Genomic DNA, 24857 nt, shown 5'->3' with positions numbered 1-24857 from the left:
TTGTGCTCTCAGTCTAGTCCGGATACACATGTACTCTTCTAGCTCTTTATTTGTACGGTAGTTTTCAACTTCTTGGTAATGAACAAATATGTTACATTCTCACACTCACAATGATAAATGCTGCTTTTAATAAGGTAGCATTTTTATGACTGTTGTGAATCACAAAGTGATGTGCTCAATTTTATTATGTTGCGTCTATCAGAAAGTGAGTGTAAATAATGTTGTCGTGCTGTCCCACTCATATTTTGTGACTATTTCAACTTAGTTTGTCAAGTGAATGGAATAAGCTGAAACAGTACTATTTTACCTTGCTGCTAGTCTTTCAAAGTTATTAACATTTCTGAAGCACCCTCATTCCCGAAGGGTTCTTATCTGCCTGTGCCTTTGCACACAAACATAATAACTAGACTAGCTAGACAAGGTTTATTTTGTGTGAAGGTATAAAATGTGTATTAATATAGAAATATGAATTACATGGATACATGCAAGAACAAGAACTTAAGTCATGAGAGGCATATTTGTTCTTTTACTCATGTAACGACCATTTTCTTTGCTGCTGCCTTCTGAAGTATGCCTTAAGTGGAACTGGATGCAAACTATTCTTTGAGGGGCCATTTTTATAGAGGATATATATTTTGAGAGGCCATTTTTATAGAGGACCCCTGAGACTCCTTTCGGGACCCCAGTTCGAGACCCCTTCTCCTGAAGGCCGATGGTATTGGCATTGTTAAAAAAAAAAAAAAAAGGCAACCCGTGCAGCTCTGTGGTGCTGTCATGTGACTACATCTGATGTAACAGTGATCCTGCATGGTTTCCATGGAGGTCTGGTGGGTTTATCTCTGCCGGGCCATAAACAAACTGTTTCCTTTTCCTAGAAAGGCTTGCGGCCTCCGGCGGGCTTGCTGGCTGGTCTGACAAATCGCCCTCTCATCGGGCCGGGTCACATGGGCTCACAGCAGAACCCTGCTCCTCTTCGCTCTCTCAGGCTCAAGAGCAGGATTCAGCTCCTGCATAACTGAGTGTGAAAGGGCCAGTCTTCCACTCTGCTAAGTGTCTTTTAGCTATTTTTCTGTCTTCTTTTCTTCCTTTTTCCCCCTTGTACTCCCAGCATCTGTCAAAGGCAGACGCTGCAAATGCTGCAAACGCCATGCTGACAAGAACAGTACTAGTAGCTGGAGTTTACGTTTGTGCGATTCTGGAAACTGGCTCTAGACTGGCCATGATTCACCCAGTGAGCTCTCTATCTCTCTCATTTTCCCTCTCTGTCATTCTCTGTCTTTCCTTCTGCCTACCCAGCTCTCTCTCTTTCTCTCTGTCACTCTCTCTCACACTGACACTCACACACACACACACACACACAGTGTCCCCCGCCCATCCATGTGTTGTCAGTACTTTCCCTGGGGTCATTGCTATGGCAACAGCCCATCTGACCCGGAATGGAGTTCTGCCCTACAAAACTGAGTGTGCTGGTCTAGCCACGGAAGTCCAGAGGGTTTTTGTCTGACCCCACCCCCCCAACCTCTGTGGATATGCTTTTCCACTGACCTGAGATTCCTCCCCCAGGCCTGAGCTGGTGCCAAATACACCAACATACAAAAAATAGCAAAAAAGAAAAGAAAAGCAAGATTCACAGGCCTAGAACCTAAAACTATTTTTTTTAAAGAATAAAAAATGCACGCAGTCACTATAAAGGTTAGGGAATACACGAGAAAGAGTGACTGGTAGGGAGAGAGAGACAGGTACAAATCATTCTGACTGACAGGACACAATTAGGAGACAGCTGCTTCTGTACACCTAGAGAGAAGCGTTTTCACTGCTTCCATCCTCCTGCCATAAATCAGCCCAGTGTCACTGGCAAAGTAGGTGTGGGGCGGGGCCTGGCATTGAGCATTGCTGCAGTGTTCTAAATAAGGGGGGGGGGGGTGTCCAACCCCCTCAACAGCTTTCACACCACCTGTAATCTCACGTTCAGGTAAGAGTTTGAATGCTGGTGATGCATTGTGGTGTACGCAGTAAATTAATCTTGTTCACAGCTACGGTTCCTGTGCCTCATTAATTCAGCGAAGGATGGTGTCATAGGGGGGTAGAGCCGGGAGGGGGCATGCCCGGGGCAGGTGGAGATGGCAACTCTGGTTTTCGGTGTGTTTCATCATTGATTGTAGTCACTATTTGGCTAGAGGTCCACATGCCTTTTTTCCAGGGTGTGAACTGGCTGCTAGTATGTTGAACCGTGGAGCTTCATCACAGTTATGTGACATGACATCACAGGGTCTCTCTGTGGTCTGCCAGTAGTCCCTCCCACATTTACCTTGCTGCTCTGTATAATTTTTAATGAATGGCCACAAAGCATAGATTTTCTTACTTTTTGGAAAGCTGGAAAAATCAGTTTTTTTCCCTCACTTCCTTAAATGCCTGTGTTCTGGTGTTCAGGCTGCAGGTCAGTCAAATGCTAATTTGAGCATCTATGGCAATGGAAACCAGAAAGAGCACTCATTACACACACACATGCTCGCACACACACGCACATGTGCATGCACACACACACACACACAAACACATACATAAACACACACACAAACACAGACACGTACATATATGCACACGCGCATACACACACACACACATATATACAAACAAACCCCTACACTCATACACACACACACTCACACACACACACCCACCATTGTCAGTCTGACCTACTGTAAAGATTGACAGTTAAGCCATTGTGGTTTTTTTGGGGCGGTATCCCACCATATACGGGCCCTATCCTGCTGTAGCGCCTTTTATTTGATGGTCATAGAGAGGGCTGTGGGCGTCTCAGGGTAATGGGAAGGGGGAGCACTTGTAACTACACACAGCTGTGCGCTCATATCATCTCCACCCACTCCTGCCCCTATCCTATCCCCCCTCCTGCCCCCGGCCAGATCAGCTCTGTTTGTTGTCGCAGGACTTCCGCTCACTAAATCAAACGTGGGGCCCGTTATTCCCCCTGGAAAGATGGCTATTACCATTAGAGACCAGGGGATTGTGTGTGTGCGTGTGTTTTTTTGTATTTGTTGGGGGGCTTTCCATGAGGGATTTCACTGCAATCATTTCCTGTGTTCACAAACTAGGGAGAGAACAGTGAGTGGGAGAAAGAGTGAATAAACACAAACACACACATATACACAAACACACACACACACACACACACAGTTATGTACAGACCCTGCTATGAATAAATGAGATGGAGAGAGAGAGAAGCGGATAAGCAGAAAGATGAGGGAGAGAAAATGAGAGAGGGACAGGGAAGCAGTGGCTGAATTCCTGGCATTTCTTTTGTTTCCATGGCATTTGGGCCCCAGCTCTCCACACCGGCTCCGTGGGGGCCCATCCTGTTGAAGGCCCCATGTGCTAATCAAACCTGATGGATGAAGGAAAGTGGACATGCAGGGTTTACGCTCACACACTCGGCAGGAAGGGGAAGTCTGTAAAACTGTGTGTGTGTGTTTATTTGTGTATGTGTGTGTATATGTGTATTGTTTGTGTGTACGTTATATCCTTTTTGCCTCTTGATTGGAAGTGAGCTTTTCTGTGTTGCAAAATTGTAGCATCACTAATTTTCTCTTGCTTTTCCACACAAGTTCTAACAGCTAATAATAGCCTGTTCTAATAACCAATATCTTTTTTCAGCTGTACTGAATGACTTTCTGTCAGCATCTGTGTGTGGGACACACATGCTGTACAGAGCCTGGCAGGCTCAACTCTCACCTGAGCTCCCTTACCTTGCCTGTGTCACATCAGAGCTCTCTTACCTGGGTTCTGTCTCACCTGAGCGCTCATACCTGAGCTCTTTTTCCTGGGTTCTGTCTTAGCTATAAATAGCTGTACAAAATGAATATTGTACCTTATCGAACTTGTGTTTTGTAGTTGTTCCAATGACCGTGATGTGCACTTTTGTACGTTGCTTTGGATAAAAGTGTCTGCTAAATAAATGTATGTAACTGAGCTCTCTTACCTGGGCCTCCCTTTTACTGCCCCCCTGTTAGGGGTGCTGACTCAGGGAGGGGCAGAACATGCTGTGGTGCTGAAAACCTTTTATTCCAGATAATTTTTACACATTCGGGAATGTTAAGGCTGCTCGTCCACACTCACACACACGTGTACACACACATGCACACACACGTATCCATACATATACCCATGCGCGTGCACATGCATGCACACTCACGCAGACAGACACGGGCACGCACACACAGAAAACAGAGAATAATGCTGAAAGCAAATTTAAATGCTATGAAATCTCGCAAAGCAGGGAACGCAAAGCGGGGAACTGGAGAGGCGGGTGTGGTCAGGAACAGAATAGATCGTAAGAATGAAGAGGACTGTTAAAGAAGGACCGTTGGGTCCTGGGCGGAAGGCTCCTCAACCATAATTTCATAAATAAATACGTCATCAGAAATGTTTTCACTGGGGGGGCGGGGACTTGGGTGGGCTGCTGCTGGAGATAGGTAGCCAATCGACAGTCTCTAATGTTTAAGAGCCTCTCGTACTTCGTTCCGCGAGCTGATGCATCATTTCTTTCGGGAGCAGCTTTGTTTTCCTTAATGAGCTTTTTATTTAGCGTGAGATGCATTCAAGTGGCGTGAGAGTGCAAGAATGAGCCCGCAAGCCTGTGTTTGATGCCAACAGCGTGAGTTCGCAACCTTGTTGCTCTCCACCTGGGGAGGGAATCTGCATTTCAGATTTCATAAAGTGCAACGCCGACCTCCCCTCCTTCGAGGACCAGCCCAGCTGTTATTCAGACTCCCAGCATGGCTCACTGGTCTGCTGCCCTGAGAGAGGTTATATGCTCACACTTCAGGCTCAGATACCATGTGCTTATCTTGGGTCAGCACGGGCATCCCTCATTTCCTCTCCAAGTTGAATTTTTTAATCTGATCGGATGATGTGAGAGAGATTCCCAAAATATCCGGCTTTTCCTGCTGTCCCTCTGCCGCCAGATTGCTGCCCGCTAGAAAGGAAAATGTTTTTCTTTTTTTGTGGTTATTGAAAACAGTTTGCCTCTGCTTGGAGAGTGTTGGAGAGCAGGAGTTTTGTATTGGATGGGTGGATGATGGATGATAGATGTAGGGCTAGATGATGGATCATAGATGTAGATGATAGATGTATCCTGGTCCGGGATGGTCCTGCTTTTATGGGGTGAAGTCTTTTTGTGTCCTGACTCTTTTCCCAGCGCAGAAGTTGCGCTGTACCAAACTGACAGAAATCTCTGTACTAATGTTTCAAATCACACGTGAGTCAGTTGCTCTCCATGATATGGATATACAGCTCAATGATGCGAAGTGTCCTTACGTAATGCTGTCCTCGAAACCTGAAAGACATAATCACCAGAAAGAACATTCCCAGTTGAGTCTGAAGATGCGCATTCACAAAGGCCACGTGTGGAGTGTATTTGGAAAGCACATTTGCCAACGGAAAACGAATGTGGCAGGGTTCAGTTTTGCACAGCAACATATACTTACTGTTTTTTTGTAATCATAATTTTAAAAAAATGTATTATAGTTATTTATAATGCCTCCTTCATTCAAAATTGCGCAACATGTAAGAATGTTTTTTTAAGTGCTATCCATTTTGTTTATTTGGGATACTGAAGCTGGGTGTAGTTTTAGACCAGTCCCCAGCCCTGCCCCTCCCCCATCCCCACCCCTCCCCCACCGCACTAAGACGTCAGGTGGAGCGAGCCGCTCAGAAATGCGTCTGTCATCGAAGGCCTTGCTCGCCAAGCCAAGTATTTAAGTTGGAAGTTCCTGCCTCCTGGACTGCTTGAAAACAGGAAGTATCTCTTCTAGTGATGGATGACCTGCTTCTCAGAGAGGAAGAAAAGGCTTTCTCAGCCTCAGGCTACTTGAATGACTAATGCAGTTCAGAGAGGGAGGGAGGGAGGAAGAGAGAGAGAGAGAAAGAAAGAGAGTGAGAGAGTGAGAGAAAGAGGTGTGCACTTGTCTGTGACTGTGTGCGTGTACGCATGTGTGTGGTGCTTGTGTGTGCTTACGTGCATACACTAATCTTTATCTCTAAGCTTATGTGTGTGTGATTTGGTCATTAGATTTAAACATTTAAGAATTATTATTATTATTACTATTATTATTATTATTATTATACTGATTCAGCACCTTCCTTGCAGGCGCTCTTTGCAGATATTTTAAAACAAAGTAATCAGATCTTTGCTCATTTTTAATGTAAATCTGTGAGGTTGAGCTCCTGTGCTCCTTCATCTGTAAGCCTGCCCTCCAGAGGATGCTTGAGCCCTGTATGCTCTTTAACTCAGGCCTGGCCTGCATCAGCAGTAGTGTATCACTGCAGTAATACGCACTGATGTGATCGTTGCGAACCAAAGAAATTTCACTCTGATCATTTGTTGTTCATCATTGAAGTTTATCATTAGTGTTGGCTCCGGCTTGACCTGAAACATTAGAAGAAGGTTTGTGGGAAATGCGCAGGGTGGCGTTTGGACTGACGCAGTGAGAGCAGTTTGCTGGCGGTGACTCCAGAACAGGGCAGCTGGTGACGTGTGGAGCAGTGACACTGCGCTCTTTGTTTTCCAGTGTTGACTGAGCTGGGTAGGGCCACGCCCAGGACTGCATCCTTACAGGGAAGCTTTGGGCGGAGCTGAATGGCCTGCTGTTTATCCTGGGGATGGGAGAGGAAACAACACTGGCACAGACAGACAGACAAACGCACACGCACACACACACACACACACACGTATGCGCACACACTCACCCAACACTTGCATACACTGGCACACAAATGCATGCTTACGTGTTCTCTCTCATGCACACACATGCGTACACACACAGTCACAGTCACACGCGCACACACCCGCTTGCCCCGCCTGGTCTCTGTTGGGGACAGGTCAAGGGAAAGGGCAGGTTCTCAGAGTTTGTGCCCCTCGCTGGGCCCTGTTTTTGCAGAACCGTTTTCCTCAATCAACGGAGTCATTTTCCCTGAGGTGGTCACCGCTGCTGGGATCCTCAGGATGTTACTTGGCCAACTGGGGCGCGATAGTGACATCATCACAGTAGCAAATACAGTGGCTGGGGGGGTGGGCATGGAGGGGTATGAAAAACATGTACTCCCTCACTTTCCCACGGCAGCGGGTCTCTGTTTTGGCAGTTTTTTTTTTTAAGCTGGCCTTGGAGCCTTCCGGAAGGTGTGAAAACTGACAGTCCAGTAAACAAATTCCAGAGGGCAGCCGCCATGTCGAAACCCACTCACCCCCACTCCCCTCGGTTCCATGGTTACGGAGCATATACGCCTGTGTCAGTTGTCCAGTTCTACATCACCATTCCTCTGTTGCCATGGTACACCCCCCCCCCCCCCCCCCACCCCCGCCGCTGTCTCAGCTATCTGGCGGTGATCTCTGCTCTTCCGGTGAATCTGTTGAGTCGCTGAGCCCAACCCCCATAAGCTTTGTCAGTCTGGAGTGGTGTAGATATGGAATTTTTTAGGCTTCATTTTCAGTTCAGTGAACATCCTACTGACTGTCAGTACTCCTCTGAGTAGATATAGTACTGACCAGTGTCGGTACTCCTCTGAGGAGATATGGTACTTACCGGTGTCTGTACCACTCGGAGTAGATATGGTACTGACCGGTGTAAGTACTTCTCTGAGTAGATATGCAGGATTCTGCATTTTTTTTTTCTGCAGAATGAGATGGCCAAAACGCTGGCCAAAACATATACTGCATTCTATAAACACAAATGTTCCGAGGTCTTTTTGAAGATTACAACGGGCGATGACCCACACTTGAACCACAACAAAATAATTACTCCTGTTTCTTTGAGCCAATTGTGTTGTTTATGGATCGCGATATTTCCACAGCAGTTTTACCATTGCAGAGAAAAGTAGGTGTCACACTTTTGACAATTTTTTTTATTTTTAAATAATGCATTTGATTCGTTTTAGGTGCTTGTCATCCTTGTACTGTAGCCCATTAGAACTCTGGAACATCAAAAGAGTTACTGCACGCAATAAAAAAAGATGGCTAGTAGTACTATGTTAAGGTTGTCCTCCATAAAGAAGCGCATTCCGAATTAGTTATACGTTACCTCCTCTGCATCATGCCTGCTGAGGCAATGTTACTATAATGTGATCACTGAAGGTGTTGTCTTGTTTGTTAACAGGTTGTTAATGTTCGTCACTAGAGATGTCCGAAGTAAAAAAATCTTGTTTGTATAGAAACATTGTTGGCCTTTTAAAGTTGTATAGCTGATGATTTTCTGCCAGTGTGAAGGTATGTAATGCTATAATGCAAAGCATGCTTGATGGGTATGGGTTTTTAAGTGTGCTGGCTTTGTTTTGACCTCAACTTTGTTGCGTACATCTCAGCAGTCCGAATTTAATTCTGTTATTTCCTATTAATTAGGGCTAATAAGTTGTTCCTGTCAAGAGCGGACGCACACTTTATAAGGAGGGTGTTGCATTGTTGGTTTGGGTTTATGTGAAACCTGTGCACTCATTTTTGTGTACTTAGTCTTGCTATAATATTGATATATAAAAGAAAAACATATTTACATAATTGTGTTTTTGTACCACCAAAAGGCAGAATAGGACGATGACCGTATTGCCGTTAGGAATTCAGTAGTGTCATAGGATTAGCTCCACGGAGCGCTGGAGCGAAGAATAGCGCGTGTGTGAAATGCGCTCCTAAAAATCGTACCCAGTCGGCCTACTTGCTTTTTCACAGGGCTCCCCAAAAATTAATTTCTGCCTACGCCACTGTAGCGCCACTGTAACTTGCTTCATTTGAGTAAATGAATGCGTAAATCGCTTCTAGGGTTTTTAGAAATTATTATTAGCCTGTGTGGGGAAAAAATATTTTTGATCCAAATATTAGATTATTTTATGCCACTTCTGTTACAAGTTTCATCTGCATGTATTGCACCATTATTGAGAGTTTGCATATTATGGCAAAATTGTTATTTTTATCATAAGGGAATTTGTGTGAAACATGGATTTTGAAATGTGCTGCGGTCCAAAGACGCAGCATTCCATTGGCTGGGGCAATCGCTGGATATGGTCCTGGCCTTGTCAGTAACCCTCAGAGTAGATATGGTACTGACCTTGTCTGTACCCCTCAGAGTAGATATGGTACTGACCGGTGTCAGTACTCCTCAGAGTAGATATGGTACAGACTGGTGTCTGTACCCCTCAGAGTAGATATGGTACTGACCTGGTGTCAGTACTCCTCAGAGTAAGTATTGTACTGACCGCCGTCTGTACTTAGTGGAGTTGATATGGTATTTACCGGTGTCTGTACCCCTCAGAGTATGGTGATTGCCGGTGTTTTTACTCCTTAGACTAGACATGGTACTGAGCATGTCTGTACGCCACACTGTAGTAGCAGTACTGGCCGGTGTCTGTACGCCTTGCCATGGTAGCAGTACGGGCCAGTGTCTGTGCCCCTCACTGTAGTAGCAGTACTGCTCGGTGTCTGTAGCCCTCATTATGGTAGCAGTACTGACGTGTCTGCGTGCCTTCCTGTTATAGCAGTACTGACCGGTGTCTGTGCCCCTGTCCCACAGGCCCTTATGCGGCCCGGTCGGCTGGACCGTATCGTGTATGTGCCTCTGCCAGACGACGCCACCAGGCGGGAGATCCTGGCCCTCCAGTTCCGCAGCATGCCCGTGGCCCCCGACGTGAGCCTGGACGAACTGGTGAGCAGGACAGAGAAGTACTCCGGAGCAGAGGTGAGCGTTGCCGTGCGGGCATGACGGGGCGGGGCGGGGCGGGGCAGGGTGGGGCCGGGGTTGCGGAGGTTGGCTCTGACTGCGATGCACACAGTCCATCATGTTTGAGACTTCTAGGAGGAATAAAACACCCCTTAAAACTGTATTTATAATATGCCGAAGCTGGGGAAAAGTCTTTGGTTGGCTGGCCACCAAAATCATGCTCATGGTGACCAACCAGCCAACCAGCCAATTAGGAACTGACCCTGGCTTTGTCCTCTCCAATGGGGTGTTCGGGAAACACCAGTTAAAACCACATTTAAGGCGAGCAAAAATCACAGGTAATTTTCCATTCATTTTTGAAAAGAAAATATGGTTTTCTGCCTTTCATGAGTATTTTGTCTATAATAGCTGACCAAAGCCTGACCCTGGGTTTATCTTGTTATTTACATAAGCTGGTTGCTGCTCTTCCTGCTGATCTGCTGCACATTGTCCAGTAAAAACATTTAGAATTTTACTGTTTTTAATATTTCTGGCAGCTTGTTTTGATTTTTTTTCTGTGGAAGGCAGTGTTTCATGGAGAAATAAACATGTGTGCTACCCACTTATACTTCTTTATTGATACTGGGGATTATGTGTGGATGGTTTACTTTTGACGGTTATGAAACAGAGTCGGGCAGAGCCTGTGCTTGTCTTGGCAGCTGATACAGCGTCTGTGCTGCGTCAGTACCTCTCAGCTTACAGTGCCGTAGTCCTTCCCTATGTAACACAGAGTCTGGAATGTGCCAATCTCGCCGTGCTGTTTTGGCATTGGATATGCCCTGACAACCTGGAATGTTGGCAGATTCCAACCGTGCCAAAAGGTTCACTTTGCTCCAGAACTCAATACCTGCAGGAGTTACTAGGTTACTCTTGGTGATTGTCATGGGGACATTGGGATGTACAGCCATTGAGAAGAGTGAAGTACACAGGATACCATCCTTCCATGAGTTCACAGCCATTTTAAGATCCTCCTAAATTTTTGCAGATTTACCACTTCCTCTAAATCAGGGGTTCTTAAAATTGATCTGTCCCCAGTCCGCCAGAAATGACCACCCTGATGACCGCACATCCTGCCTCCTCCACCAGTCATCGTTATATACCTATTTGTATTTGTGTTCATACGGCCACGCCTTTGATCCAGTGGTTCAGCGAATTCCAGGTGCTTCACAAAGGTAACCATGATTCTCAGGTAAACACATAGAACTGTACTCTCTGCTCAAATGCAGGTTATGGAAATGTTCCTTTTCTGGCTGGGTGGTGGCCTATGCCTAATAATGATAATAGTCCTTATAAGTTAATAACTAAAGAATATAATCAAAAAGAGTGCTGCCGTGACCTGACTCCCTAAGGAAAGGGCTTGAATGTCCATAAGCCTGCATAGGAAAGGGCATTGTGATCTTTTCCTGGAAAGATTCACTCCAGCAACATTCCATTCCTGTGTACAAGGAGATAGGAACCCCCCCTCCCAGGCTTACATAAATGAGCCCGAAGTGCTCATTAGCATCATTATTTCAAATGCTCACAATTTAATCGAACCACCAGATAGCGCTTCAGAATCTGCCTCGGCATGCTGACGACGCCCCCTTCGATTCCTGGGATTTTAAATGAATACAAAGAGCTGAGGAGGGGGGAGGTTGTGCAGGTGTCCTGTTGGATAATTCTGAATTGCACACCTCTATCTCCTGCCTTTTAAATTATTTTGTTTGCTAGAAATTTTGTCACATTGTCAGTTGGACCAGGTCTGCCTTAAAAAAGAGACATTTGTCTCAAGTGAAGTTCTGGGTACCACTGAGAGCTGGCTGATCCGCCAGCTCTCCAGGACCAAGACTGGGGTTGGGGGTCACTAATCCACAGTGTCGCCATTATTGGGGGCTGGGGCGTCGGATAACCATGGAAACGGAAGCCGCATCAGCAGGTGGTGATAATTAGATGGTCAGCCTTCTGCGAGCGTGGCGGTAACAGGGTGTGGGTCTGAGCATGCTCAAGGAGGGACAGGGAAAAGAGTGCACTCATTGTTTCTGCTGCAGGTGTGTGGGACCTTGGGAAGGGTCTGCCCCATTTCAGTATCGCCCCTGTGTATTCAGGCCAGACACGCCCTCCCCTTTAAGGACAGGAGTGTGACCCCTCTCTGACAGACCCCCCAGAACTTGTTAGATACTGAAAGCAGTGTAGAGATCAGCACATTTAGACAACAGTCTCTCACAGTGTAGAGATCAGCACAATAATAGGAATACTATCTTACAATGTAGAGGTCAGCACATTTAGAGCCAGTCTCTCACAGTGTACAGATCAGCACATTTAGAGCCAGTCTCTCACAGTGTGGAGATCACCACATTAAGAGGAACAGTCTCTCACAGTGTGGAGATCACCACATTAAGAGGAACAGTCTCTCACAGTGCAGAGATCAGCACATTAAGAGGAACAGTCTCTCACAGTGTACGGATCAGCACGTTAAGAGGAACAGTCTCTCACAGTACAGATTAGCACATTAAGAGGAACAGTCTCTCACAGTGTAGAGATCACCACATTAAGACAAACACTGTAGAGATCAGCATATTAAGAGGACCCATCTCTCACTGTGTAGAGATCAGCACATTAAGAGGAACAGTCTCTCACACAGTAGAGATCAGCACATTAAGACAAACACTGTAGAGATCTGCACATTTAGAGCTACAGTATCTCACACAGTAGAGATCAGCACATTAAGAGGAACAGTCTCTCACAGTATAGAGGTCAGTACATTACGAGGAACAGTCTCTCACAGTGCAGAGATCAGCACATTAAGAGGAACAGTCTCTCACAGTGTACGGATCAGCACGTTAAGAGGAACAGTCTCTCACAGTACAGATTAGCACATTAAGAGGAACAGTCTCTCACAGTGTAGAGATCAGCACATTAAGAGGAACAGTCTCTCACAGTGTAGAGATCACCACATTAAGACAAACACTGTAGAGATCAGCATATTAAGAGGACCCATCTCTCACTGTGTAGAGATCAGCACATTAAGAGGAACAGTCTCTCACACAGTAGAAATCAGCACATTAAGACAAACACTGTAGAGATCTGCACATTTAGAGCCACAGTCTCTCACACAGTAGAGATCAGCACATTAAGAGGAACAGTCTCTCACAGTATAGAGGTCAGTACATTACGAGGAACAGTCTCTCACAGTGCAGAGATCAGCACATTAAGAGGAACAGTCTCTCACAGTGTACGGATCAGCACATTAAGAGGAACAGTCTCTCACAGTATAGAGGTCAGTACATTACGAGGAACAGTCTCTCACAGTGCAGAGATCAGCACATTAAGAGGAACAGTCTCTCACAGTGTACGGATCAGCACGTTAAGAGGAACAGTCTCTCACAGTACAGATTAGCACATTAAGAGGAACAGTCTCTCACAGTGTAGAGATCAGCACATTAAGAGGAACAGTCTCTCACAGTGTAGAGATCAGCACATTAAGACAAACACTGTAGAGATCAGCATATTAAGAGGACCCATCTCTCACTGTGTAGAGATCAGCACATTAAGATGAACAGTCTCTCACACAGTAGAGATCAGCACATTAAGACAAACACTGTAGAGATCTGCACATTTAGAGCCACAGTCTCTCACACAGTAGAGATCAGCACATTAAGAGGAACAGTCTCTCACAGTATAGAGGTCAGTACATTACGAGGAACAGTCTCTCACAGTGCAGAGATCAGCACATTAAGAGGAACAGTCTCTCACAGTGTACGGATCAGCACATTAAGAGGAACAGTCTCTCACAGTATAGAGGTCAGTACATTATGAGGAACAGTCTCTCACAGTGCAGAGATCAGCACATTAAGAGGAACAGTCTCTCACAGTGTACGGATCAGCACGTTAAGAGGAACAGTCTCTCACAGTACAGATTAGCACATTAAGAGGAACAGTCTCTCACAGTGTAGAGATCAGCACATTAAGAGGAACAGTCTCTCACAGTGTAGAGATCAGCACATTAAGAGGAACAGTCTCTCACAGTGTAGGGATCAGCACATTAAGATGAATAGTATCTCACTGTGTAGAGATTGTACTTTCAGAGATATGGTCTCAGTGTGAGCAGTGAAAATCTGTAGGCCCCTTCCTGTGTAAAAACATAAATCCGCCCTGTCCCTCCCCTAAAAGCAGCTTAGAGCAAGTTTACACCTGGCGCAGGTATGTAGGGGTAAGCAATCTACTGCCACTGTGTTTCGCAGAGGGGCCAGTTTTGGGTTTCACATCATCGCCCCCGAGCGGAGCGTCTAATTCTGTTATAACTGGACACAGCTGATTCTCTTACATGTTGTCCCCTTCCAACCAGTTAAAATAATCTTCTGTCATTCTGAAATCTGACAGGGGTGGGGGGTGCAGGGTTAAATTGGCTTGACTGATAGGTTTATAATGCTGACTGGAATCCACTGACTGTCAAAAGAATTCCTTTTTTTAGCACTGGCTGACTTATTTCCACTCAAGCCCGAGGGTTCACACAGTTATTATTCCTCTTTGAATTTGTCTCCGGAAGTTGCTTTAGTTTTAACCATCATTCATGAGGTGTTCTATATTCTTTGGCACTTTTTTCTGAATTATTTACAATGATACAGATATGAAGGGCTGACAGACAGGCATTTGAGTGGAATGATTGTCAAGGAGACAAAGCATGCATTGTCCTCCCTCAGTGCAGGTTCTTGAATCTGTTTGCTCATGTGACAGTCATATTATGTCACCTTGCTGTATATTATGGCCTGGAAATGGAAGTTGAAAACAATGTGGAAAAACCTGCAATGATGTCCTGAGTATTTAACCTTTTGAGTTGTAAATATTTTTGGAATGTTTTTTTATTTTATTCTAAGTCAGTGTTCCAGAACTCTTTTGCTTTCAATTACCAGCAGTGATACATCAGCATTAGAATGTGCGATTAAGAACATTCTTAGCAAATATTTGGTGATCTTGGTGTAAGGTCACAAATATGTCACAGTCTATAAATCTTAATGGGTTTATAAACTGTAGAAAAGTATAAACTATATACAGTATAGGCCTCTGTACGCATTTCAGGTTTCCATTTACATTTCAGGTATTTAGCTTACGCTTTTAGCCACTGCAACGTGCACTTTTTTTTTTTTTTTTTTTACACACCAATCAAGTTATACAGCTGGTTAGGTACCTTGCTTGAGGGTACAATGGTAATCTCATACCTGGGAATTGAACCTGTAACCTTTTGGTTACAAGCCCAGTTCCCTAACTTTTATACTGCTTAACCGTACAACGTCAGTGTCCTACCTGGTGGGAATGAAACCTGCAACCTCTGGATTGCAAGGTTAAAAGTTTTATTAGCATTGCTCACATGTTCATTTGCAATACTTAGTCAGGCTGTGATACCTAGCAATTTTTTTCTAATCCATACCCTTATCAGTTTCCTGGATGGCTGGCATCCCTGGTCCATGCTGTGGCAGTCAGGTGGAGCAGTGCCCGTCCGTAGGAGAAGTGGTTAAACGGCGGTATTAGTTCTGCCGTGATGGTGGCCTGCGGCACGTTGAGAGTGGGCTGTCGCCACACGCCAGCGTCAGCCGTATATCATCCCGCTGTGCTTATAGGAAGCAAACGCCATGAGTGGCTGCCATAAATCTCCGTGCTCTTATTGAAATGGGAGGCCTGTCCACAGGCTTCAGGAGCTGCCATCATATTTCAGTCAACAACAGGGCTGGCTTTCACACTTACAGCATGCCCCTCAATACGTCCATACCAGACCTGGGTCAAATACGTGTTTGTTTTGGATTAAAATACTTCTCTGTGCTCTGTTGGTCTTGCTTGGTGTAATTGAGCATGCCAATATGATCAGAAAGCAGGGTTAGCACTTTTTGAGAGTATTTCATTGGTTCCAATACACCAGACAAGATCAGTAAAGTGTAGAAAAGCATTTGAATCCAAAACAAATACGCATTTGTCCCAGGTCTGATCCATACATGATAGGAGTCACAATCACACTCAATAATAAGACTCAATCATACTAATTATAATATTATTATTATTATTGTTAATAATAATAATAATAATAATAATAATAATAATAATAATAATAATAATAGGCTAATTTTATATAGTGCATTTCATGGATCCCATAGCATGTCAGTGTTAAAGCAAGGTAATTTACTGTGTTACCAACCATTTTTTATTTTTTTTATTTTTAATAATATTTTTTTTTCTTGGCATCTGTTAGGCTACTTGTCATTTAAAAAAAATGTTTTTAGTTCTGGACTTCACTATGACAGTGTGATAACAGGCATGTCCAGGGTCAGCCGTGGTAGGTCCTTACGGGGTCCTACCTGGGGCAGAAGGGAGACTTTAATTGCATTCCTGAGAACATGACCCCCTCGGTGGGTGTGCCTGCTGTCAGCTCAGGGCCAAAAGCCTGTTAAAATCCGCTCCCCTCGGTAGCAGACACCCCCCCCCCCGCCGCCTGCCCCAAACCCACCTGCCCACCCACCTGTCCAAAACACATAACATGGGATACTGCAATTGCGCAGCGTTGTCACAGGGGCGGCTGGCCGCCGGGGTGGATGGGAGGGCGCTGCTCTTCGCTCGCTGCTCTGCAGTCAGGTTCTGACAGGTTTCTCCGCCAGGATTTACAGGCTGTGCGCGGAGAGAGGAGATGAGAGTGGCCCTTTGCTCTCTGGCTTCCAGCAGAGAAGCTAATTGCTGGGATCCGGCAGCTTTCCACTGTGATGACACTCGTGCGAAATGATATACTTACCTTTGCATCTGCACATTTTATCACTTCCTGCTGAGATTTTTATGCACTAGAATCCAGACGTTGGGCCGGTTTTGGATATTTACTGCAGTGTAAAGCTGATCAGACGCATCCCCTTACACAGGTTAAAGAAAGAACATATTAAGTGCACTTTTGATGTATTAAGTGCATGGAAACCAGCGTGGTCAATATCTGTGTGACAGCTGCTATCGTATATAACCACTTCCTGCCCTGCAGCTGACACAGAAACAGCGGAGTGAAACACCGCCATGTCCTCAGGGAGGCCTGGAGTGGCTCCTCTCCTATTTCTGTGTGTTATTGCAGTACTCCCCTGCACACACAGTACCTCTCTGCACACACAGTACCGCTCTACACACACAGTACCGCTCTGCACACACAGTACCGCTCTACACACACAGTACCACTCTACACACACAGTACCACTCTACAAACACAGTACCACTCTGCACACACAGTACCACTCTACCAATCTACAGTACCACTCTGCACACACAGTACCACTCTACACACACAGTACCACTTTGTATGCACTGTACCACTCTACCAATCTACAGTACCACTCTGTATGCACAGTACCACTCTACCAATCTGCAGTACCACTCTGCACACACAGTACCACTGTACACACTCAGAACCACTCTGCACACACAGTACCACTCTACACACAGTACCACTCTGCACGCACAGTACCACTCTACACACAGTACCACTCTGCACACATAGTACCACTCAACACACACAGTACCGCTCTGCACACACAGTACACAGTACCACTCTGCACGCACAGTACCGCTCTACACACAGTACCACTCTACACACACAGTACCACTCTACACACAATACCACTCTGCACACACAGTACCACTCTACACACAGTACCACTCTGCACACACAGTACCGCTCTGCACACACAGTACCACTCTACACACACAGTACCGCTCTGCACACACAGTACCACTCTACACACAGTACCACTCTGCACACATAGTACCACTCAACACACACAGTACCACTCTACACACACAGTACACAGTACCACTCTACACAGACAGTACCACTCTACACACACAGTACCGCTCTACACAGACAGTACCACTCTACACACACAGTACCGCTCTACAAACAGTATCACTCTGCACACACAGTACCACTTTACGCACAGTACCACTCTACCCACAGTACCACTCTACACACACAGTACCACTCTACACACACACAGTACCGCTCTGCACACACAGTACCGCTCTGCCCACACAGTACCACTCTGCACACACAGTACCACTTTACGCACAGTACCACTCTACCCACAGTACCACTCTACACACACAGTACCGCTCTGCACACAGTACCACTCTACACACTCAGAACCACTCTGCACACACAGTACCACTCTACACACAGTTCCACTCTACACACACAGTACCACTTTATATGCACTGTACCACTCTACCAATCTACAGTACCACTCTGTATGCACAGTACCACTCTACCAATCTACAGTACCACTCTGCACACAGTACCACTCTGTATGCACAGTACCACTCTACCAATCTACAGTACCACTCTACACACACAGTACCACTCTACCAATCTACAGTACCACTCTGCACACACAGTACCACTCTACCAATCTACAGTGCCACTCTGCACACACAGTACCACTCTACACACAGTGCCTCTCTGCACACACAGTACCACTCTACACACACAGTACCGCTCTGCACACACAGTACCACTCTACACACACAGTACCACTCTACAAACACAGTACCGCTCTGCACACACAGTACCACTCTACCGATCTACAGTACCACTCTGCACACACAGTACCACTCTACCAATCTACAGTACCACTCAGCACACAGTACCACTCTACACACACAGTACCACTCTGCACACACAGTACCACTCTACACACACAGTACCGTTCTGCACACACAGTACCGCTCTACACACAGTACCACTCTACACACTCAAAACCACTCTGCACACACAGTACCACTCTACACACAGTATCACTCTGCACACACAGTACCACTTTACACACACGGTACCACTCTACACACAGTACCACTCTGCACACATAGTACCACTCTGCACACACAGTACACAGTACCACTCTACACAGACAGTACCGCTCTACACACACAGTACCGCTCTACACACAGTACCACTCTGCACACACAGTACCACTCTACGCACAGTACCACTCTGTACACACAGACTAATTTCTTCATAAACATAATGTTATTCATCAAATGGGATGCTGTTTCATTCTGAATTGACCTTTCTTTATGCATCTTTGTAAATAACGGCAAACACACACACACACACGTGCACACACACACGTGCATACGCGTGCACACCACACACGCATGCACATGCACACACCACATGCACACACACACACACACACAATTAATTTCCATTGCTATATCCTGGCTTTTTTAAAATGTTTCTTCAGGAGAACCCTGAAATATCACGATTTTCTTTTTTATTATGTGTGTGAAGTAACGCGTCTTGTTCTTCTGCACTTGTATGAAAGGTGCTTTTCTGGTTTTTTCCTGTCTGGGTGAGTGAGGGGGAAAGGGCGGTATCACATTGCTGTGTTTTTCCTGTTTGTGGGCACGAGTCAAAATTCACATTCCGCTCATCTGCTCTTCCTCTGTCAGCATCCCTGCCTCATGCTACATTCATATTTATGAAGTCATTATTGGAATTGTACTATTATCAGTATTTTCTCCAAAACATTATTTTAAGTAAGCGTGTGTGCATATTCTACGGCAGTTTATAGCTAATATTTTTGATGACTGGAAATCCAGTGAGCTCTAATCGGGCTGATTGGTAGTTCAGCACTCTGTCCAATGTCTGTGGTGCTTTTAGTGAAACACCTTTCGGCTGCTTTATTCTTGTGCAGACTGCACGCAAAAATGGGTTTGCATAAGTGCTGTGTGGCATATGCAAAGGCTGCAGACCACGTCCGCATAGTAACCATGAAGTAACCACTGCCCGCATGCGCCGGACAGATGATGATTGGTTGACTGGTGATATGAGGTGGTATAACTCACTCGTATAACATTAGTTAACTTCCTGTTGTGAATTTTAAACAACAAATATGGAGCAGATTAGAGGCTAGCCGAAGAGGTTTGACAATACCGGCATACTTCATCGTTAAATAAATACAAAACACGTTAAGAAATGTGTGAAATGTGATTATGCAGTCTGTGCAACATACCGCACACAATGCAAATCACGCATTCTATGCCAAGTAAAAACAGCTTTCAGAAGAAGTGACCTGAAAAAAGAGGTAGCACGTTTTTCAGCCGAAGTGTGTGTGTGTGTTGGGGGGGGGGGGGGTGTTTTGATAACTGGCTGTTGTCTGTTTTATGTTGAGGGACCTGACGCATTCGTTTTTTTGGTTTTTTTTGGGAGGGGGGGTAAACTGTACTCAGTGTTAAATCAGCTTGGATAGAGTAAGCTGTGTGCTCAGTGTTAAATTGGCTTGGATAGAGTAAGCTGTGCTCAGTGTTAAATTGGCTTGGATAGAGTAAGCTGTGCTCAGTGTTAATTTGGCTTGGATAGAGTAAAGTAGGCAGTATACTTCGTACGAAGTAGAATTTTTGAGCAAAACGAAGCAATCAGAACAACTGACGAACAAAAAGACGCGGTGTTTTGTGTTCGTACGATGGCCTCCAGGGAGAACTTTTCGAAAAGTTCTTTCTTGTTCTCCGACCTCCCCCTCTCAGCTATTGGTCCAAATATCACGTAGTTGGTTACATCACGGTTGAGAGATCAGAGGGCTGAATTCACATGCTAATGTACGGAGAGTCAACGCCAATCTCTCTTCTGTAGAGATGGGAATTCTGTGAGTTCCCGCATGTTTGATGAATGGTGCTACTCGTTTCAGCAAGTCATCAAAACGCCTAGCACACATTCAGAAATGAGAGAAAGTGGACCCCCTCAACTAAACTCGCATTTGCCGAATGTACAGACAAAACTCTCCATTCTCCGTCCTACTCTGATTTAGAGGGCGAACGTACGATCTCCTTCGCCTTTTTTCTTCTTTTGCATAGCTAGATAAACTAAAGCCACTTTAAACACTTCAAACTTTTTGTTTTGTGTTGTGATCTCGCGTAGCCCTTCTCTTTATACAACCATGGCATAGCCGCGAGACGGAGGTCTGGTTGGGATTCCAGCCCCGGTTACTGCCTCGTAATTATTCACGCCCCAGCGGCGTGGAGTGACTTTAAACGGTGCGGTGTTCTCACTGAGTATACCGACAACAGTGTTCGTGGACATGTTCGCCGGTGGTTCTCAATCCTGAAGTTCTTTCTTCTTACTGAGTATACTGCCAGCTTAAGCTGTGCTCAGTGTTAATTTGGCTTGGATATAGTATGTTGTGCTCAGTGTTAAATCAACTCTGGTATATTGTGCTCTTAGGGCACTTAATTCCAACTGGACACTTATAAGCTCAGATGTACACTAAAAATGTAAATGTAAAAGATTTTTCAATAGATGATGTACTTTTTTTTGTTTGTCCTGATTTGGAATGAACAGACTGGTGTCATTGTGTCTTAGGTGCTGTGTGTGTTGTCATTGTGGTAATAGTTGTGATTGTTAAATAATTATTATAATAGTTTTTATTATTATTATTATTATTATTATTATTATTATTATTATTATTATTATAAAAGTAAATAATAATAATAATAAACAGTACATCTGATGGACATGTGAATGCCTGGGGAAGTGGATGCTTTGAGTGGACATGAAGGGAAGTGGTTGAGGAACATATCATGCATTTATTCTACCTCATCAACTTTTATCCTTTTTTTATCCTGGTTTTATGCGCAGATATGATTATTGCCCTCCAGACATGCTCATTTTGGAGGGCCGTGGTTTCAGTTGGTTTTGGCACTCCCTCAGCCCTAATGAAAATATTTATACGGAAGACATTTATGCTTCCCTCTCGTGTTTGTACTGACGCACGGACTGCGTGGAGCGATAGTTTGGAGGGAGAAGCCAAATGCCGAGCCGGTCTGTGTTTCAGTAAGAAAAAATAAATGGTGGCAGCACGGAGAGGCACATTGAGTGGGTGGAGTGGGAAAGCCAGTGGTTGTGTGATGGAATTTGGGGTGAAGGGTGATGCCCTGCTTTTGGAGTGAGTGCTCAGTCCAGCCGAAAATATTTTTCTGTTTTCTCTGTTTTTTTTTTCACTCCTCTTGATCTTGATCTTTCAAGTTTCCCTTGAATTCCTGTATTTAATTGAACACTTTTTCTGTGTTAATCAAATGATAGGCAAGCAATTCTTTTTTCTTTCTTCACACAACACAATTTGGCGAGTTAATTTTGATGTTTGCGGAACTCATCAAACTGTGTTAGTGACGGAAAACAGAGTGAGCACTGGTGTTTAATTGCGACTCGCAGTTAAGGGTATGTTGATTGAATCCAGACCCATTGTGTGAGACCAATCTCCTTGGTTTATTACGCAATTTTATGAGTTTCACCTGCTTCCAGGTATTGCGTCACTTGGCATAATGCCGGTCTCTGTAAAAATCACCGATTCTTTTAACTCTGCACTGCCTCTAATTTCTGCCCCTCTTCAGCTCATTCCATTCTCTCTCCCTCTCTGTCTTGCTATTTTCCTCTCTTTTTCTCTCATTCTATTTCTCTCTTGCTCTCTCACTCTTTCTTTCTTGCTCTGTTTATCTTTCTTACTTTCTTGCTCTCTTTCTTTTTGTCTATCCAGCACTGAGGTTTTCCCTCAATTATACTCTTATACTAAGAAGGATTGGCATTGGCATAGAATAGCTGTAATATTTTAATACTAATTGGCTCATGAACGGTTTTAAAATTTGCTTAGCTACTGTTTTGAAATGTTTTTTTTTTTCTCTTTGTGCTAGAGGTGCTATATTTGTACCATATTGGTAAGGAATCAAAAGCATTAGGAGCTTCTTTACCCAAAGGATTATGGGTAATATAATGTCGTCTTCGGCCTTGCTGTGCTCAGCCCACCATAGAGTGGGCTGCTGGTCCACTGATGGTGCTTCCATGTTGCTGACGTGCAAATTTTGCGCATTAGTCGACCATTTCACCAGTCAGCTGTAAAATATCTGCTGTTCTCTGTACACTGTCCCTGGTTCTTCTATTTTAAAAAAAAGTATTTTCCCTCCACTTCTGGAATATTTAACAGGGTCTTCAGATTAACTGGTATGAAGGGAGCAAGAGTGAGGAAAGGGAAGGAAAAAAATCCTGGCAGCGGAAACAGGCGATCTTTTAACTTGTTAACACCTTCTGAGATAAGTCAGCAGGGAATTCTCATGGACAGACTAGGTTGTTTTTTTTTTTTCTGTAAAGACATGACAGGGAAATGTCCTCAATCACCAATGTTTTTACTCTTTTTATTTTTTCTGTTTAAACAAATGTAAGCATTGGCTCTGGTTTTCAGGCACGAATGCAAGGGAAGCCACCATCTTTATGAGGATTGTTTATCTTTGGACTTTTTCAAAATGACTGTCAGGAGATTTATAGTTTAATAAAAAAAAAACTAAGATATAATCTGGCTTGGCCGGTTTAAAACAGGTGTCAGTGTCACAGGGACAAAGGTAAGCATTTCTAACCTCAGTTGGAGAGTCAACACAAAAGAGTCTCCAGGAGTGATCCATTACCTTGAAGAAGTGGGGGTCTCTTCTAATAACAGTAATTAAGTGCCCAACTTAAAATGGACTTTTCCCCTTGGCTTTCTTCCTCTTTTTTCATGATAAGACAAACAGCCAGCTTTTCCAGCACCCTCTCCTGGCTGATCAATCCCTAATTTAGGTTCCTTTCTTCATCGCTGATTTATGGCGTCTTACTGCGCTGCCCCAAATAGGTGCATTTTTTATCTCTAGAAGACACAAGCAGGAAAAGGCTGAACAGGCTAAAGCTGTTGCCGTTTGAATGACAGGGAGTTTAGACACACCCATTTGAGGCGGAGGCGAACCGCTGGGTTTGCCTGAATCCCCTGGCACTCTCCACACCTGATTCCGTGCTAAGGTTGCCAGATCATTGCGGTTTTAAATCCCCCAAAGTGGATTCCACACATCCTCCATCTACCATGTAAACCCCCCCCCCCCCCCACCAGCCTACCTCCTTTTATGAATGAAATGTCTCCCATTACGTTTTTCCATCCAGCCATTTTGGCTCCACGCACTGGAAAGGTTGCTTATGTGTGAGCATGCACAGCTTCCAAAGGCTCCTGATTCCACAGGAGAGGCAGGATGTGGTGGGAGGAGGGTTTGGGGGCTCTGCCATTGGCTAGTGCTAGTGGCCCGCCTTTAGCACTTTGCGCCTCCGTGAAACACCTTTTGTTAAGCAATCACCAAACAGGAAATGCAATTTCCCTCCCATCAGTGGCCATGGGGTGGGGGGGGGGGTTGTTGTTGTTTGTTGTTGTCTTTGTAAGCGTTAGTTCCTCTCCTGTAACTTTCTCTCACTTACCAACAGGCAAGTCTGAATCCACTTCTCAAACACCTGCCCCCCAGCAAATTCCTCTTGTGCCAATGTGTATTTGTAGTGCATGTGTGTTCCGAAGGGCATACCGACACCTCACGTCCTGACATCTGTATACAATAGGAATTAGCACACTCAGCAGACAGATTCATTTAATCAGCTTTTATTTACTGAAGCGCTTTGCTGTGTTACAGTGTATTCATATGCATTTTGGAGTTATTTTGAAGTTACTTTATTTGCTTTGTAAGTGTGTGCATGTATGTGGTGTTACCAGTTTGTTATTTTCACACTGAGCGTGTCTAATACACTACCTTTTTTAATGAATTCTTTGGTTTTACATTTTTTAACAAGGTGTTGCATATATTTTTGACCGATTTCCCTGCCCTGCAGTAATGTGTATGTGTTTGTGTGTGTCTGTGTGTGTTAACTGAACATTCAAATGCTGATGTAATGATCACTACAGGTAATTGAAAGCAATGGAGAGTTCTATTACTCAGATTTAGATTTTTGAAGAGAAAAAACTCCTCTTCAGAGGGATAAGCTTGAAACACAAACTGAGCCTCTGCCACTGCTGTTTACGCTACTGCCATTCCCCTGTCTGCCTTAAAACCCTTACCTCTCCCACCAAGAGAACACCTAGCATCCCTGAATGGCCACGAAGAACCAGGATTTGGGTTCTGTTTTATTCATTTATTTGTTTTACTGATAGACATCTTTATCCAGCATGACTTCCAAAACCATTTTTAAACATATTGTCTGTTTATGCAGGTGCTGATAGATTTTTGGTTGAAGGTGAGGAGGGAGAGAGAATGAGAGTAGAATAAGGAAGGGAGAGAGAGAGA

At 44.7% G+C, this 24857-nt stretch overlaps 1 protein-coding gene across 4 annotated transcripts in view; it reads left to right on the top strand.

The window, feature by feature from the left end:
- spata5 (spermatogenesis associated 5) overlaps window positions 1-24857 on the top strand; it is a 99576-nt gene that overhangs the window by 63551 nt on the left and 11168 nt on the right. For 3 of the 4 annotated variants that reach the window (XM_035425293.1, XM_035425292.1, XM_035425295.1), the window contains exon 15: window positions 9570-9734. In XM_035425293.1, the coding sequence (XP_035281184.1) occupies window positions 9570-9734 (165 nt within the window). Of the gene's footprint in view, window positions 1-9569; window positions 9735-10790; window positions 10928-24857 lie in introns of all 4 variants that reach the window. The other variant, XM_035425294.1, reaches the window with a different exon arrangement.

Source organism: Anguilla anguilla, chromosome 7, assembly GCF_013347855.1.
Source record: "Anguilla anguilla isolate fAngAng1 chromosome 7, fAngAng1.pri, whole genome shotgun sequence".
Lineage (NCBI taxonomy): Eukaryota > Metazoa > Chordata > Actinopteri > Anguilliformes > Anguillidae > Anguilla > Anguilla anguilla.
The sequence above is the reverse complement of the archived record's forward strand: the minus strand, read 5'-3'. Positions and strand labels throughout refer to the sequence as shown.